Raw genomic sequence first — 17,863 nt, 5'->3', positions numbered from 1 at the left:
GTAGTAACAGATAGCCCTGTGCATGGCAGGAGGGTTGGAATAGACGATCTTTAAGGTCTCTTCCAACCCAAACCATTCTATGACCCAATGATACAATGGCTCTATGATAAGGCAGCCCACTGCACTCTCTTCCTCCCTTTGAGAATGTGATGGTTAGGATGGGTTCTCCTGACAACTCCTGAGAAGTTAGTCCCTATGTCTCCTCAATATCGCATTCTCTCCTGACTTCTTGCATCACAGTGTTGAGCTCACCAAGGAAAAAGAAAAGCTGTGCACAACAAAGGGGCCAGCAGTCCCTGAACTATGTCAGGTAATTCTTCTCCAAAGAAGCAGACAAATTCAGAAACTAGAGAGTTACCTGATGCATGACTGAGCATGCTCAACGTCAGCCTGTTTTGAAAATCAGTGCCAAACCATCCCAAACAACCCCTTCCCAGAACCAGCCCTGAGAGTCTTGGGAGAGCATCTACTGGTGAAAAGGATGACACAGAAGGTGATTTGGGATGCAGCAGAACTTTAATGAGTCAACAGAGAGAAATGAGGTCAATCCAAGTGGAGGCCTCAATACAGGGAAGAACTTTAACAGGGGAAGAACCTCCTGCCGCAGTAGCGGCTGCCGAAGCCGGAGAGGCCAAAGCCCCCGGAGGAGATGGGCACTCCCTGAGAGCTGAGGATGCTGCCAACTGCAGCAGAGGTGGAGGATCCCACGGCGGTGCTCTGTGGGAAGGAGCTGAGGATGGGGCCGGGCAGGGTCACCACCACAGGGGAGGGCTGGATGACAACGGTGGAGTCCTGGCACTGCCTGAAGCAGGGCTCATTGCAGCTGTTGGCCAGTGGGGTCGGGCCACAGGGCTGGGCTGGCAGGCACTGGTTGTAGCAGGACATGTCTCAGAGATGGAGGTGCACCTGGAGAGAGGGAAGGAGAAGCAGAGCATGAGGAGCAGCCAATCACTCTCCCACAAAGGGAGCCAAGCTAAGCCCTGCTGGAGACAAGAGCTGAAGGTGTTGTAGAGATGCCCATGGGCTTCTCTTTCCCTTCAGCTCAAAAGTTCCCTACCAATCACATCCAAGCCCACGGAGATCACTGCCTAGCCCATCGCTCACTTCAGCCAAGCCCCAGCCTCCCTCCATGCAACACTTTCTCTCCTCTTCCCTCTCTCATTTCAAGTAGCCCCATGACCCAGCATAGGACAGAGGAGCAGGTATGCGCTGAGAAAACTTGATGAGGAAGAGGAGGAGGCGAGAGAGGATATAGGTCTTCAAACTCACCTCGTTCCCAAGGAGATGGAGGAGAGAGAAGAGAATGAGAGAGTGAGGAGAAGGGCCTGCTTTTATACTGCTCCTGCACTGCCCCAGGCCCACAGTCACTGCACGCAGGCAGTAATTTTCCAACCGACTCACCTCCAAAGCAAATTATCCTGCCTAATGGCACAGGTTGTGTTTTGGTTTTCATCAACGCTGCCATTTCATTTCCTCATTTCTGACATGACCACTCAGAGGCTCCTTTCACGTATTGAGATGAGAGTTCCAAGGATTTCCCATGTAGAGGAAGGTCAGTGCAGGCTGAAGATGTGCTCCAAGTGCTTGAGGGGGTCTGTGTAGGGCAGGGTCGTGGGTCTGGGGAAATGGTGGTGAGCATATTTTCCACCTCCTTTGCAAGAAGATTCACATATCCTCTCACTAACATAGTCCTCTCCTGCCTGTGTCAGCTCCTTTGGCAAAGTAGTTCCCCTCTCATAGTAGTTTTTGGAGGTCCCCAACAAATGCCATCAGGCTTGTGGAAGGAGAACGTTATCTCCCAAACCCAGTGATTCCTCAACAAGCCCTGTGGATTTCGTCCCACCTTACGACAAGAGGCTTGTGTTGGATCTCGGGTAAGAACATTCTTCCTCCCACTCTCCTCACAGCACCGTACGCTTTTTCTGCACTCCTTCAACCCTTGCTGACAGGAGACGTTTTTCAAAACTTCTTGACCTGTGAGCTGCCCGAGCTGTAGGAGTGCAGGCAAGAAGGTCATGCTGACAGTAATGGCCATTGGCGCTGCCTGGAGCTCTGTACTGGAGTATAGTCAAGAGCACAGAGGGTGTTTTTCAGAGGCAGTGATGAAGCTGCCCTTGCCTGAAGGGAATTCAGCCCTACATGGATACAAGCCTGCAGACAGCACACACTCCTGGCTTGGCCTCATGCCAAAAGCCGGACACATGGACAATCCAAACTTAGAGTGTGACTCATCATTGGGAGGGAGAGCCTATCCCAGGAAGTTTGTCTACTGAAGGCAATCCCTTGCCTTCCCGGGACACACTCCAGTTGCCTCCGTGTCTGCAGGGCAGGAAAGTGCATCATCTCCTCGATGTAGTCCAAGAGATGGTTTTGGACCCAGGGCCATGATGAGCACATCCTCTCCTTGAGCATCCTCAAGCACATGGTGCTGGAGGGTCTTGCCAGCCTTCGCTCCTGTGTAATCTGTTGAGAGTTTACTTGGCTGCCCAATGGTGTTTAGTTGTGCTCCAAGCTGAGCACAACTCAGGGCCATGGCAAGGAAGGCATGCTGAAGCACTAATGCCAGGAGAAGACATATTGCCTGGAACCCAGATATGAGTCCTATCTGGTGGGGAGTGGTTTTCTGTAACCCTTTCCTCATTCTGAGGGAGACGCATGTGGCACGTCCTTAAAAATGGGAGCCGTTGGGTGATCTGCTGACATAAGCAGTGTAGGACAGAGCTGGGCCTCTTCCTGCAAAGGGAATTGCAAACAGTTTTGCCACCTCACTGCCCCAAGCCAACATTCCCTACCTGCACAGGATCACTCCAGCATTTAAGAGGCATCTTCTGACCACACTGAGACATTACTGCTTGGGATAGTCTTGGGTTTCTCATCTCAACACAAGAAAGGAGCTGTCGTTGCAGACCAAGCAGGTCAGAAATGAGGAAATGAAATGGCAGCATTGACATGAACCAAAACACAACCTGTGCCATTAGGCAGGATAATTTGCTTTGGAGGTGAGTCGGTTGGAAAAATACTGCCTGCGTGCAGTGACTGTGGGCCTGGGGCGGTGCAGGAGCAGTATAAAAGCAGGCCCTTCTCCTCACTCTCTCATCCTCTCTTCCCTCCTTCATCTCCTTCGGGAAGAAGGTGAGTCGGAACCTCTTTATCCTTCTCCTCAGCCTTCAGAATCTCTCAGCACAAACTCTGTTTTAGACTGGTCATCGGCTACTGCTCACAGGAGAGGGAAGGGGACAGAAGTTGTGACACGGTGAAAGTCTGAAGTCTGGCTCGGATAAGCTATGGGTTCTTTTCTGCAGCTTGTGGATTTTCTCCTTCTGGTGGAGTGATAGGCTGCTCCTCATCAACAGCCATGCTCTGCTTCTCCTTCCTTCTCTCCAGGTGCACCTGCAGACCCAAGACATGTCCTGCTACAACCAGTGCCTGCCAGCCCAGCCCTGTGGCCCGACCCCACTGGCCAACAGCTGCAATGAGCCCTGCTTCAGGCAGTGCCAGGACTCCACCGTTGTCATCCAGCCCTCCCCTGTGGTGGTGACCCTGCCTGGCCCCATCCTCAGCTCCTTCCCACAGAGCACCGCCGTGGGATCCTCCACCTCTGCAGCAGTTGGCAGCATCCTCAGCTCTCAGGGAGTGCCCATCTCCTCCGGGGGCTTTGGCCTCTCCGGCTTCGGCAGCGGCTACTGTGGCAGGAGGTGCCTCCCCTGCTAAAGCTGCTGACCATGGCCCTGGCGAAGGTCCCCAGGGACATAGAAGATGGTACTGCTGAGCAACTCCAGCCCCCCTCGGAAAAGGACAGGGCCAGCCTGTGCTCTGGGAAAGCACGGCCCATGCCTGCCTTTCCCATCTTCCACTCTCTCCTTTCCCTTATATGTCCTTCTTCTCTTGTGCTCCCCTGCACTGTGACAACACAAAGCTGGCTGAGATAGGAACCACTGACCCTGCTCCCTCTGTGGGGCAGGCAGATGGACACCTGGTGGGATCTCCACCACAGCAATGGAGCACAGACTCATGTCTGCCCCTCATGCTCCCTGCACTGGGACTTCCACTCAGACCAACAGCGTTTCCCTCTTTTCACTCATTAAACTTTTGCTGCATCCCAGCCTACGCCTCTGTGTCATCCTTTCATCTGCAGGTCCTCCTCCACAATGCCCAGCGAGAGAGGTGTTGGTCTGCAGTGGTTTTGTGAGGGGCTTGTTGGAGAAGGCTGTGCAGTGACTGTTAACACAGGCTTGCTCTGAGTAGTCTTAATCATACAATGGGTGGGTGACCCTCTGGGTTCTAGATTTATCTGCCTCTTTGGGTACGGACAGAATGACCCAACGCAGTTCAATGACTATAGCTACTCTAAAGATGATTTTAGTTCTCCCACCAAAGCATTCTCTTCTCTGTGCTCAGCGAGCCTCATGCCCTCAGCCTCTCCTCCCCAACCAAGTGCTCCTGCCCTCTCACCATCCTGCCCACCCTGCACTCAGCTCATTTCACTTGGTTCACTTGCATTATAGCCTAAACTCAACACAGTGTTCTAGATGCCATCAGGTAAGTGCTGAGTACAGTGGGATCTTTGCTCCCATCAATGTCCAGTGACGATCCTGCTCACATAGCCCAGGATGATGATGACCTTTCTCGATATCTGGAAACAGTGCTGAGAGTCTCAGCTCTTCTGATGGGGTTACTGCAAAGGCACCTTTCCCTGGCTCTGCTTTTGGGCTGCAGCTTGTCAGGTGCTGAAGGATGTGTGGAGAGACATGGCTGGCTATTACCAAGCCAGCCTCCAGTCAGGGCTCTGAGTGGACATGTTGTGTCCAGCTGTGTCCTGCAGCACTTCAGCTGCTCCCCTTCCTCAGCTGCAAGTCTTTCTGCAGCCTTTGCTGCTGGTCACTGCACTGCCTGGAGAGCTCCTGGACAGCCCTTTGACACACTCAGCCTGCACCCGCGGCCTCTCCTCCTGCCCTAGGTCCTTCCCTGCCTCCCTCGCTTTACAAACATTCCCAGGAAGACCTGGGCACAGGCAGAGAAGGAGCGAGATGAGGAGGCCATTCACTGCCCATGGACCTCTGTAGTGTCTTGAACCCGGTCAGCACTAAGCACCCACCAACTCTTCTCTCAATCTGCTGTCCCAGTGGGATTGGAGGAGAACTGGAAGAGCAAAACAGTGAAATACCCTTGGGTAGGGATCAGGACAGTCGAAGAGGGGAAGGGAAAAAAGAGGAAAAAACAGGTGATGCAAAGGCAGTCACCCACTGCCTCGCACCAGCAGGCCGATGCCCAGCCAGTCTCCAAAGAGCAGCTACCTTGGGAAGATTGCCCACAGTTTTATTGCTGAGCATGATGTTACAAGGCATGGAACAGCCCTTTGGTCAATTCAGTTCCGCCTGTCCTGGCTCTGCCCCTTCCCAGGTGCTTGCCCACCCCTAACCTCCACTGCATGGAGCGCAGAGTAAGAAAGAGCGGCAGCCTTGATGCTGTGCCAGCACTGTGCACCAACAGCCAAAGCTCTGCTGTGTCACCTGCACTGTTTCAGCCACACATTTGCAGCACAGCACCACATGGGCTGCTATGAGGAAAATTTCCTCCATCCCAGTCAGCGCCAGTATAGTCAGGCTCTCCCATTCCCTCTCCTGTTGTCCTCTGGGGCTATTTTCTGCTAAGGCCTCCTCCCGCAGAAGAGTGGCAGCCTGGGCAAGAGGAACTGACGTCCCTCCTCTTGCCTCTCATCCTCTCATATCCTGTCCACTTCCCAGGAGTTCACGGGACTGCTGCCCTCCCAGGACCTTCCATAGCCCAGGCTCCTTGACTGACATTGGCAGTGACCATGTGTCCCTTCTGTGGCACATGAAGCAAGACCAATGAGCACATCTGGGCAGGGGTTAAGCAAAGATGGGCCTGATGGCCAGAGCCTCTGGTGGAGTCAAGGAGCCCTTCCTCACGTGTCACTGATGGTGCCTCAAGGGCACTTTGGCGGCGACCAAAGAGATACCTGCAATGGCTCAGTGTCCAAGTAGAAACCAGTGATGACTGGTGTCCTTCAGGGGTCCATACTGGGACCAGTGCTATTTCATATCTTCATCAACAACATACACAGTGGGATTCAGTGCACCGTCAGCAAGTTTCTTCATGACGCCAAGCTGAGGGGCGCAACTGCTGCGTTTGAGGAAAGGGATGCTGTCCAGAAGGATTTTGAAAGGCTTGAGAAATGGTCTCATGTGAAACTCAGAAAGTTCAACAAGGTCAAGTGCAAGGTCCTGTATCTGGGTAGGTATAATCTGAAAGGTCAATACAGACTGGAAGATGAATGGTTGAGAGCAGCCCTGTGGAGAAGGACTTGGAGATACTGCAGGCTGAAAAATTGGACGTTACCAACAATGTGCGCTTCCAGCCCAGAAAGCCAATCGTATCTTGGGCTGCATCAAAAGAAGGGTGGGCAGCAGGTCGAGGAGGTGATTCTTCCCTTCTAGGGGTCCACTCTCATTAGACTCTACGTAGAACACTGCATCCAGTCTGCGGTTCCCAGTATAAAAAAGACAGACCTGTTAGAGCAGCCCCAGAGAAGCGCTGCAGAAATGGTCAGAGGCCTGAAACAGCTCTCCTATAAGAAAGGCTGAGGGAGCTGCGGTTGTTCAGCCTGGAGAAGAGAAGGCTCTGGGGAGACCTTCTAGCAGCCTTTCAATATATAAAGGCGATTTATAAGGAATTTGGACAGAGACATTTAATCAAGGCCTGCAGTGATGGGACAAGGAGTAACAGTTTTAAACGCAAGCATACTACAGGTAGATTGGACATATGGAAGAAATTTATGCTGATGAGGGTGGTGAGGCACTGGAAAAGGTCACCCAGGGAATGATGGGAAGATCCTTCATTGAAGAGTTTAAGGTCAGGTTTGACAGAGCTTTGAGTAAGGAGATGTAGTAACAGATAGCCCTGTGCATGGCAGGAGGGTTGGTCTAGACAATCTTTAAGGTCTCCTCTAACCAAAACCATTCTATGACCCAATGATACGATGGCTCTATGATAAGGCAGCCCACTGCACTCTGTACCTCTTCATTAAGAATGTGATGGTTAGGATGGGTTCTCCTGACAACTCCTGAGAAGTTAGTCCCTATGTCTCCTCAATATCGCATTCTCTCCTGACTTCTTGCATCACAGTGTTGAGCTCACCAAGGAAAAAGAAAAGCTGTGCACAACAAAGGGGCCAGCAGTCCCTGAACTATGTCAGGTAATTCTTCTCCAAAGAAGCAGACAAATTCAGAAACTAGAGAGTTACCTGATGCATGACTGAGCATGCTCAACGTCAGCCTGTTTTGAAAATCAGTACCAAACCATCTCAAAAAAAAACCTTCCCAGAACCAGCCCTGAGCAACATTTGCCTTCCTGGTCATCTTGGAAGAACATCTGCAGATAAAAAGGATGACACAGAAGGTGATATGGGATGCAGCAGAACTTTAATGAGTCAACAGAGGGAAATGAGGTCAATCCAAGTGGAGACTTCAATAGGGGGAAGAACTTTAGCAGGGGAAGAACCTCCTGCCGCAGTAGTGGCTGCCGAAGCCGGAGAGACCAAAGCCTCCCGACGAGATGGGCACACCCTGAGAGCTGAGGATGTTGCCAACGGCAGCAGAGGTGGAGGATCCCACGGCGGTGCTCTGTGGGAAGGAGCTGAGGATGGGGCCGGGCAGGGTCACCACTACAGGAGAGGGCTGGATGACGACGGTGGAGTCCTGGCACTGCCTGAAGCAGGGCTCATTGCAGCTGTTGGCCAGAGGAGTTGGGCCGCAGGGCTGGGCTGGCAGGCACTGGTTGTAGCAGGACATGTCTCAGGGATGGAGGTGCACCTGGAGAGAGGGAAGGAGAAGCAGAGCATGAGGAGCAGCCAGTCACTCTCCCACAAAGGGCACCAAACTAAGCCCTGCTGGAGACAAGGACTGAAGGTGTTGTAGAGATGCCCATGGGCTTCTCCCTCCCTTCAGCTCAGAAGTTCCCCACCAAGCATGTCCAAGCCCACGGAGATCACTGCCTAGCACATCGCTCACTTCAGCCAAGCCCCAGCCTCTCTCCATGCAACACTTTCTCTCCTCTTCCCTCTCTCATTTCAAGCAGCCCCATGACCCAGCATAGGACAGAGGAGCAGGTATGCGCTGAGAAAACTTGATGAGGAAGAGGAGGAGGCAGGAGAGGACATAGAGCTTCAGACTCACCTTGTTCCCAAAGGAGATGTAGGAGAGAGGAGAGGATGAGAGAGTGAGGAGAAGGGCCTGCTTTTATACTGCTCCTGCACTGCCCCAGGCCCACAGTCACTGCACGCAGGCAGTAATTTTCCAGCCGACTCACCTCCAAAGCAAATTATCCTGCCTAATGGCACAGGTTGTGTTTTGGTTCATGTCAATGCTGCCATTTCATTTCCTCATTTCTGTCCTGCTTGGTCTGCAACGACGGCTCCTTTCATGTGTTGGGCTGAGACACCCAAGGCTATCCCGAGCAGTAATGTCTCAATGTGGTCAGAAGATGCCTCTTAAATGGTGGAGCGATCTTGTGCAGGTAGGGAATGTTGGCTTGGGGCAGTGAGGTGTCGCAGCTGTTTGAAACTCCCTTTGCAGGAAGAGGCCCAGCTCTGTCCTACATTGCAGATGTCAGCAGATCATTCAAACATTCTCATTTTTAAGGACATGCCACATGCTTCTCCCTCAGAATGAGGAAAGGGTTGCAGAAAACAACTCCTTTCCAGATAGGAATCCAGCCGCTCCAGTCAGGAAGTCAGATTCATCTGGAGTCCAACTTAAATGCCTCTACGCTAATGCATGCAGCATGGGGAATAAGCAAGAGGAGTTTGAAGTGTGTGCACGCCTGTTGGAATATGATCTTATTGGCATCACAGAGACGTGGTGGGATGAATCCTATGACTGGAGTATCAGAACAGAAGGATACAGGTTGTTTAGGAAGGGCAGGCAGGGGAGAAGTAGAGGAGGGGTTGCCCTCTATGTCAAAGACCAGCTGGAATGTATGGAGCTGCACCTGGGGATGAATGAGGTGCCAACTGAGAGCTTATGGGTTAGCATTAAAGGCAGAGCACGGACAGGGGACGTAGTAGTGGGAGTCTGCTACAGACCACCTGACCAGGAGGACCAGGTAGATGAGGCTCTCTACAGACAGATAGGAGCAGCCTCACGTTCACGAGCCCTGGTCCTCAAGGGGGACTTCAACTACCCCGATACCTGTTGGAGGGACAACACAGCAGGTCATAGGCAATCCGGGAGGTTCCTGGAACGCATTGATGATAACTTCCTTCTCCAAGTGGTAGAGGAACCAATGAGGAGAGGTGCTTTGCTGGACCTTGTTCTCACCAACAAAGAAGGGTTGGTGGGGAACGTGACACTCAAGGACAGCCTTGGCTGCAGTGATCATGAAATGGTGGAATTCAAGATTCTTAGGGAAGCGAGGAGGGCACACAGCGAGCTCACTACCCTGGATTTGAGGAGAGCAGACTTTGGCCTCTTCAGGGATCTCCTCGGTAGAGTACAGTGGGATGAAGCCCTGGAGGCAAGAGGGGCACAAGAAAGCTGGTTAATATTCAAGGATCACCTCCTCCAAGCTCAGGAGCGGTGCATCCCAACAAAGAGAAAGTCAGATAGGACCATCAGGAGGCATACTCAGATCAACAAGTTGCTCCTGGACCAACTCGGACACAAAAAGAAGGCCTACAGAGGGTGGAAGCAAGGACAGGTAGCCTGAGAAGAACACAGAGCAATTGTCTGAGCAACCAGAGATCAGGTTAGGAAATGATCAGGTTAACGGCTCGATGTCCAAGTGGAGACCGGTCACGAGTGGCATCTCTCAGGGGTCCGTGTTGGGCCTGGCCCTCTTCAACATCTTTGTCGGTGACGTGGACAGTGGCATGGAGTGCACCCTCAGCAAGTTCGCCGATGACACCAAGCTGTGTGGTGCCGTTGACACGCTGGAAAGGAGGGATGCCATCCAGAGGGACCTCGACAGGCTGGAGAGGTGGGCCTGTGCCAACCTCATGAAGTTCAACCAGGCCAAGTGCAAGGTCCTACATCTGGGTCGTGTCAATCCCAGGCACAAATACAGATGGGGTGGTGAATGGATCGAGAGCAGCCCTGAGGAGAAGGACTTGGGAGTACTGGTGGACGAGAAGCTCAATATGAGCCGGCAATGTGCTCTTGCGGCCCAGAAGGCCAACCGCATCCTGGGCTGCATCAAGAGGAGCGTGGCCAGCAGGTCGAGGGAGGTGATTCTCCCCCTCTACTCTGCCCTCGTGAGACCTCACCTGGAGTATTGTGTCCAGTTCTGGAGTCCCCAACATAAGGAGGACATGGACCAGTTGGAGAGAGTCCAGAGGAGGGCCACGAAGATGATGCGAGGGCTGGAGCACCTTTCCTATGAGGACAGGCTGAAAGAGTTGGGGCTGTTCAGCCTGAAGAAGAGGAGGCTCCGGGGTGACCTTATAGCGGTCTTCCAGTACCTCAAGGGGGCCTACAGGAAAGATGGGGAGAGGCTGTTCAGGAGGGCCTGTTGTGATAGGACAAGGGGTAATGGTTTTAAAATAGAGGGAGGTAGATTCAGGTTGGATATTAGGAAAAAATTTTTTACCATGAGAGTTGTGGAACACTGGAACAGGTTGCCCAGAGAGGTGGTGGATGCTCCATCCCTGGAGACGTTCAAGGCCAGGTTGGACGAGGCCCTGAGCAACCTGATCTAGTTGGAGATGTCCCTGTTCCTTGCAGGGGGGTTGGACTAGATGACCTTTGAAGGTCCCTTCCAGCCCTAACCATTCTATGATTCTATGATTCTATGATACATGTCCTGCTACAACCAGTGCCTACCAGCCCAGCCCTGAGGCCTGATGCCACTGCCCAACAGCTGCAATGAGCCCTGAGCATCCCATACGTTATGACTCCTCAGTCCTTGTAGGTGTTGAGAGCTTGACAGGACTTGACCCTGAGCGTCCTCCAAAGGCTGATTCACTTTGAGCAGGACAGTTCGGCTAGATGATCTGCTGAGGTCCTTTCCAACCTCAAGGACCCTTCAATTCTGTCATGGGCAAAAGATGAGTGATGCACAGCTGCTTCCAAGAGGGAAGAACTGATTGGGAATGTTGGAATCAAGGACAGTCTTGGCTCTCACATCTGAGCAACACTGGAGTTCAAGACCTGATGGCAGGAAGGGAAGCGAGTAGAAGAGTACAGCCCCTGAACTTCAGGCACACCAACTTGGGCCTGGTCAGGCAGCGGGTAGGGAGGATGCCATGGAGGCAACTGTGAAGGGCAAAAGAGCTCAGAAATGCGTGCAGCACCTTGGGCACCTCATGGTCCAAGAGCAAGAAAGGTCCAGGCCAATGCTCAGGAAAAAAAACAGATGTCTCAGCAGAGCAGCTTTGGCTAGGCAGTCGTCAAGGTGGAGCACACATGTCAAAAGGCAAAATCCTGGAAGTGGAAGAGGAAATGAGTTGCATGGGAGGGATCAGGAAATAATTCCTAGGCATGTTGGGATGCTGTTGGGATAGTCAAAGCTCTGCATGTGTTGAGTCTTGCTCAGGGATGGGATGTGCTCATCATGGCCAGGTCCAAAACCATCTCTCGAACTACATCGAGGAGGTGATGCACTTCCCTGCACTGCAGATATGGAGACAGCTGGGATGTGTCCCAGAAGGCAAGGGATTGCCTTCAGTAGGCAAGCTTCCTGGGATAGAATCTCCCTCCCCATGGTGAGTCACAGTCTAATTTTGGATTGTCCATGTGTCCGGCTTTTGGCATGAGGCCAAGCCAGGAGTGTGTGCTGTCTGCAGGCTTGTATCCATGCAGGACTGAATTCCCTTCAGGCAAGGGCACCTTGATTTCTACCCGAGGAAAACCATTTTGAAAGTCTTAGTTATACAGCTCCAGGCCTGGAGTAAACAGCTCCAGCCAGCCCCAACGGCCATTACTGTCAGCACGACCTTCTTGTCTGCACTCCCAAGGCTTGGTTGGGTCACAAGATGGTCAACATGTTTTGGAATAATGTTTCCTGTCAGCCAGGATCTGAAGCATGGTGGTGTCACGAGATTGGGAGGAAGAAGGTGCATTCCCAAGCCCCAACACAAGTCTCACATAGTGAGGCGAGACCTGACTCCAAAAGGCTTGTTGAGGAATCACTGGGTTTGGGAGGGCAAAGTTCTCCTTCCACAAGCCTGATACTGGCATTTGTTAGGGACCTCCAGGCTGCCATGAGAGGGGATGACTTTTGCAAACGAAGTGACACAGGCAGGAGAGAATGGCAATGGTGTGAGGATATGTGAACCTTCTTACAAAAGTAGTGGAAAACATCCTCACCACCATTTCCCCAGACCCACGACCCTGCCCTACACAGACCCCTCAAGCACTTGGAGCACATCTTCAGCCTGCACTGACCTTCCTCTACATGGGAAATCCTTGGAACTCTCATCTCAATACGTGAAAGGAGCCTCTGAGTGGTCATGTCAGAAATGAGGAAATGAAATGGCAGCGTTGATGAAAACCAAAACACAACCTGTGCCATTAGGCAGGATAATTTGCTTTGGAGGTGAGTCGGTTGGAAAATTACTGCCTGCGTGCAGTGACTGTGGGCCTGGGGCAGTGCAGGAGCAGTATAAAAGCAGGCCCTTCTCCTCACTCTCTCATTCTCTTCTCTCTCCTCCATCTCCTTGGGAACGAGGTGAGTTTGAAGACCTATATCCTCTCTCGCCTCCTCCTCTTCCTCCTCAAGTTTTCTCAGCGCATACCTGCTCCTCTGTCCTATGCTGGGTCATGGGGCTACTTGAAATGAGAGAGGGAAGAGGAGAGAAAGTGTTGCATGGAGGGAGGCTGGGGCTTGGCTGAAGTGAGCGATGGGCTAGGCAGTGATCTCCGTGGGCTTGGATGTGATTGGTAGGGAACTTTTGAGCTGAAGGGAAAGAGAAGCCCATGGGCATCTCTACAACACCTTCAGCTCTTGTCTCCAGCAGGGCTTAGCTTGGCTCCCTTTGTGGGAGAGTGATTGGCTGCTCCTCATGCTCTGCTTCTCCTTCCCTCTCTCCAGGTGCACCTCCATCTCTGAGACATGTCCTGCTACAACCAGTGCCTGCCAGCCCAGCCCTGTGGCCCGACCCCACTGGCCAACAGCTGCAATGAGCCCTGCTTCAGGCAGTGCCAGGACTCCACCGTTGTCATCCAGCCCTCCCCCGTGGTGGTGACCCTGCCCGGCCCCATCCTCAGCTCCTTCCCACAGAGCACCGCCGTGGGATCCTCCACCTCTGCAGCAGTTGGCAGCATCCTCAGCTCTCAGGGAGTGCCCATCTCCTCCGGGGGCTTTGGTCTCTCCGGCTTCAGCAGCCGCTACTGCGGCAGGAGGTTCTTCCCCTGTTAAAGTTCTTCCCTGTATTGAGGCCTCCACTTGGATTGACCTCATTTCCCTCTGTTGACTCATTAAAGTTCTGCTGCATCCCATATCACCTTCTGTGTCATCCTTTTCACCAGTAGATGCTCTCCCAAGACTCTCAGGGCTGGTTCTGGGAAGGGGTTGTTTGGGATGGTTTGGCACTGATTTTCAAAACAGGCTGACGTTGAGCATGCTCAGTCATGCATCAGGTAACTCTCTAGTTTCTGAATTTGTCTGCTTCTTTGGAGAAGAATTACCTGACATAGTTCAGGGACTGCTGGCCCCTTTGTTGTGCACAGCTTTTCTTTTTCCTTGGTGAGCTCAACACTGTGATGCAAGAAGTCAGGAGAGAATGCGATATTGAGGAGACATAGGGACTAACTTCTCAGGAGTTGTCAGGAGAACCCATCCTAACCATCACATTCTCAAAGGGAGGAAGAGAGTGCAGTGGGCTGCCTTATCATAGAGCCATTGTATCATTGGGTCATAGAATGGTTTGGGTTGGAAGAGACCTTAAAGATCATCTATTCCAACCCTCCTGCCATGCACAGGGCTATCTGTTACTACATCTCGTTACTCAAAGTTCCATCAAACCTGACCTTAAGCTCTTTAACGAAGGGTCGTCCCATCATTCCCTGGGTGACCTTTTCCAGTGTCTCACCACCCTCATCAGCACAAATTTCTTCCATATGTCCAATCTACCTGTAGTATGCTTGCGTTTAAAACTGTTACTCCTTGTCCTATCACTGCAGGCCTTGACTAAATGTCTCTCTCCAACATCCTTCGAAGTGGCCTTGATATATATTGAAAGGTTGCTAGAAGATCTCCCCGGAGCCTTCTCATAGGAGAGCTGTTGCAGGCCTCTGATCGTTTCCGCAGCGCTTCCCTGGGGCTGGTTGAGGTGCTCTAGGAGGAGTCTAACGATGGTGGAACCCTAGAAGGAGAGAATCACCTCCCTCGACCTGCTGGCGATCCTTCTTCTGATGCAGCCCAGGATACAATTGACTTTGTTGTCTGCAAGCGCACATTGTCGGCTCATGTCCAAGATTTCAGCCTGTGGTACCTCCAAGTCCTTCTCCACAGGGCATCTCTCAACCATTCATCTTCCAGTCTGCATTGACCTTGGGGATTATTATCTGAGACCTCAAATGTTGTCTTGGTAGATCTCCCCTCTATGGCAGTGTCAGCCTTGGGGAGAGTATTGGAGAGTGGAAAGAAACATATGCTCAGAGGCAAACTAAATAAACTTGCTATGAGAGTTTGAGCTTTGCCCAAGGTAATGAAATACAAGATCTTAGAGCCTTTGTAAAAAAATTTACAGAGCATAAAGCAAAGGAGGGAATTGTTATCTAACAACGAAGGGGTTAAAATTTTTGTGTAAGAATTTCATGAAGTGTTTAGTAGGCGATTTACACGTACCTAAAGAACATAAGAGATGACCATCCTTGAAGCTTATGGAGTGGTTGGAAGGGAGACTCCTTATCAAGAACTGTCTGCCCTTGAAGAGAACATCCCAGAGAACGGATAAACTTAGTTCTCGTGTTTTTCTGAGCTGTGAACACGCGCAGCAGTGACTTGGGGAAAAGGTAATTCTGTCCGGGAGAGATTGCGACCACTGACTCATCGACCACCTGCCCTAAACATACCCCAGTCCCAAAAGAAAGGGGTGGAGGAAGAGAACTGAGCATGTGAAGTAATTTACATGTAATGCAAAAGAAAATTAACCAATCGTTTAAGAGAATAACAATGAGTATGTGAATGTGTTGTATGAACATGCATGATTGCAGAGTGGGTGGCAGCTCCCTAAGAAGCAGTGACTCTTCAGGGAAGAAGCCCACGCTGGAGCAATCTGATGGGTAAGGATTGCATCCTGTGGGAAGGACTCACATTGGAGAAACCTGTGGACTGTTCTGTGAGGAGAGGATCCACTGGAGCAAGGGGAAAAGAGTGTAAGGAGTCCTTCTCCTTTAGGAAAGGAGTAGCAGAAATAATGAGTGACGAACTGACCTGCAGCCCCCCATTCACTGTCCCCCTGTGCCACTGGGGGAGGAGGTAGGGTCTGGAAGAAGGGAGGGTTGGGGGGAAGATGTTTTTGAGATCTGGCTTTGTTTCTTGTTATCCTCTCTGAACAAACGGTTAACAAATTAGATTGATTTGTCCCCAAATTGAATCTGTTTTTTCCAGGGCCATGGTTGGTGGGTGGTCCCTCCCTGTTCTTATCTCCTCCCTCAGGCCTTTCATTAAATTTTTCTCACCTCCACGGGGTGAGTGCGCAGCCTCTGGGCTAAACCACAACACTCCTCACAAAACCACTGCAGAGCAGCACCTCTCTCCCTGGGCATGGTGTGGGAAGAACTGCAGGGGAAAGGATGACACAGGGGCGTGGGCTGAGATGCAGTAGAACTTTAATGAGTGAAAACAGTGAAATAAGGCTGGGTCGAGTGGAAGTCCCAGTGCAGGAAGCACTAGGGGCAGAGATGAGTCTGAGCTCACGGCTGTGACAGAAATCCCACCAGGTGTCTGTCTTCTCCACAGAGGTAGAAGGGCAAGTAGTTCCTATCTGGGCTGGCTTTGTGCTGCTCACAGCCCAGGGGAGCACAAGAGAAAAAGGATATAGTGGGGAAGGAGAGAGTGGAAGATGGGAAAGGCAGGCATGGGCTGTGCTTTCCCAGAGCACAGGCTGGCCCTGTCCTTTTCTGAGGGGGGCTGGGGTTCCTCAGCCCCTCAGAAAGCAAAAACTCGATGCTGCGTCCCCAGTCTGGTACCATCCCGTGTGTCCCTGGGGGCCTTTAGCAGGGGAAGAACCTCCTGCCACAGTAGCTACTGCCGAAGCCAGAGAGGCCAAAGCCCCCGGAGGAGATGGGCACTCCCTGAGAGCTGAGGATGCTGCCAACAGCAGCAGAGGTGGAGGATCCCACGGCGGTGCTCTGCGGGAAGGAGCTGAGGATGGGGCCGGGCAGGGTCACCACCACAGGGGAGGGCTGGATGACAACGGTGGAGTCCTGGCACTGCCTGAAGCAGGGCTCATTGCAGCTGTTGGCCAGTGGGGTCGGGCCACAGGGCTGGGCTGGCAGGCACTGGTTGTAGCAGGACATGTCTCAGGGACGGAGGTGCACCTGGAGAGAGGGAAGGGGAAGGGCGCAAGGAGATGCCAGTCACTCTCCCACAAAGGGAACCAAACCAAGCTATGCCGGAGACAAGAACTGAAGGTGTTGTAGAAATGCCCATGGGCTTCTCCCTCCCTTCAGCTCAGAAGTTCCCCACCAAGCGCAACCAAGCCCACGGAGATCACTGCCTAGCCCATCGCTCACTTCAGCCAAGCCCCAGCCTCCCTCCATGCAACACTTTCTCTCCTCTTCCCTCTCTCATTACAAGCAGCCCCATGACCCAGCATAGGACAGAGGAGCAGGTATGCGCTGAGAAAACTTGATGAGGAAGAGGAGGAGGTGGGAGAGGAGATAGGGCTTCAGACTCACCTTGTTCCCAAGGATATGGAGGAGAGAGGAGAAGATGAGAGAGTGAGGAGAAGGGCCTGCTTTTATACTGCTCCTGCACTGCCCCAGGCCCACAGTCACTGCACGCAGGCAGTAATTTTCCAACCGACTCACCTCCAAAGCAAATTATCCTGCCTAATGGCACAGGTTGTGTTTTGGTTTTCATCAACGCTGCCATTTCATTTCCTCATTTCTGACATGACCACTCAGAAGCTCCTATCATGTATTCTGATGGCAGCCCCAAGGATTTCCCGGGCAGAAACACGTCAGTACAGGCAGAAGATGTGCTCCAAGTGCTTGAGGGGTCTGTGTAGGGCAACATGGGTCTGGGGAAATGGTGGTGAGCATATTTTCCACCTCCTTTGCAAGAAGCTTCAAATATTCTCCCACTAATGCAGTCCTCTGCTGTGTGTTTTAGTTAGTTTGGCAAAGCCTTCCCCTCTCATGAAAGTCTCTGGAGGTCCCCAACAAATGCCATCATCAGGCTTGCGGAAGGAGAATGTTGCCCTCCCAAACGCAGTGATTTCTCAACAACCCTGTGGAGTCGGGTCCCGACTCACCACAAGAGGTTTGTGTTGGAGCTCGGGTGAGCACCTTCTTCCTCTCACTCTCCTCACACCACCGTACACTTTGGCTGCATTCTTTCAACCTGGCTGGCAGGAAACATTTTTCCAAACCACGATGACATTCCAGTGACCTGCCCGAGATGTACGAGTGCAGACAAGAAGGTCATGCTGACAGTAATGGCCGTTGGGGCTGCCTGGAGCTGTGTACTCGGGTACTGCAGAGTGCACAGAGCTCATTTTTCAGGGGCAGTGATGGAGCTGCCCTTGCCTGAAGGGAATTCAGTCCTACATGGATACAAGGCTGCAGACAGCACGCACTCCTGGCTTGGCTTCACGCCAAAAAACTGAAACATGGACAATCCAAAATTAGCATGTGACTCACCATGGTTAGGGAGAGTCTATCACAGGAAGTTTTCC

The 17,863-nt window shown here is 52.1% G+C and overlaps 4 protein-coding genes across 4 annotated transcripts; 2 read left to right on the top strand and 2 right to left on the bottom strand.

Moving 5' to 3' along the window:
- Nucleotides 1-579: 579 nt before the first annotated feature.
- On the bottom strand, nucleotides 580-16,481 carry LOC147526975 (feather keratin 1-like). The gene is made up of 2 exons (XM_086626712.1): nucleotides 16,211-16,481; nucleotides 580-656 (listed from the first exon to the last, which is right to left on the bottom strand). Exons 1-2 carry the CDS (start codon nucleotides 16,479-16,481, stop codon nucleotides 580-582), a joined length of 348 nt encoding a protein of 115 aa, XP_086482838.1.
- On the top strand, nucleotides 3,406-3,711 carry LOC147526978 (feather keratin 1-like). The gene has a single exon (XM_086626433.1). The coding sequence runs from the start codon at nucleotides 3,406-3,408 to the stop codon at nucleotides 3,709-3,711; it is 306 nt and encodes a 101-aa protein (XP_086482559.1).
- Nucleotides 7,506-7,811, bottom strand: LOC147526977 (feather keratin 1-like). The gene has a single exon (XM_086626486.1). It carries the CDS (start codon nucleotides 7,809-7,811, stop codon nucleotides 7,506-7,508), a length of 306 nt encoding a protein of 101 aa, XP_086482612.1.
- Nucleotides 13,069-13,374, top strand: LOC147526976 (feather keratin 1-like). The gene has a single exon (XM_086626472.1). It carries the CDS (start codon nucleotides 13,069-13,071, stop codon nucleotides 13,372-13,374), a length of 306 nt encoding a protein of 101 aa, XP_086482598.1.
- Nucleotides 16,482-17,863: the final 1,382 nt, after the last annotated feature.

Source organism: Tauraco erythrolophus, chromosome 25 (genome assembly GCF_009769465.1).
Source record: "Tauraco erythrolophus isolate bTauEry1 chromosome 25, bTauEry1.pri, whole genome shotgun sequence".
Classification (NCBI taxonomy): domain Eukaryota; kingdom Metazoa; phylum Chordata; class Aves; order Musophagiformes; family Musophagidae; genus Tauraco; species Tauraco erythrolophus.
The sequence above is the reverse complement of the archived record's forward strand: the minus strand, read 5'-3'. Positions and strand labels throughout refer to the sequence as shown.

Coding starts and splice junctions, on each gene's coding strand:
- LOC147526978 (XM_086626433.1), top strand. CDS start 3,406: ATGTCCTGCTACAACCAGTGCCTGCCAGCCCAGCCCTGTGGCCCGACC.
- LOC147526977 (XM_086626486.1), bottom strand. CDS start 7,811: ATGTCCTGCTACAACCAGTGCCTGCCAGCCCAGCCCTGCGGCCCAACT.
- LOC147526976 (XM_086626472.1), top strand. CDS start 13,069: ATGTCCTGCTACAACCAGTGCCTGCCAGCCCAGCCCTGTGGCCCGACC.
- LOC147526975 (XM_086626712.1), bottom strand. CDS start 16,481: ATGTCCTGCTACAACCAGTGCCTGCCAGCCCAGCCCTGTGGCCCGACC. Junction 657..16,210: donor TGGCCTCTCTGGCTTCGGCA/GTAGCTACTGTG, acceptor GCTCTCAGGGAG/TGCCCATCTCCTCCGGGGGC.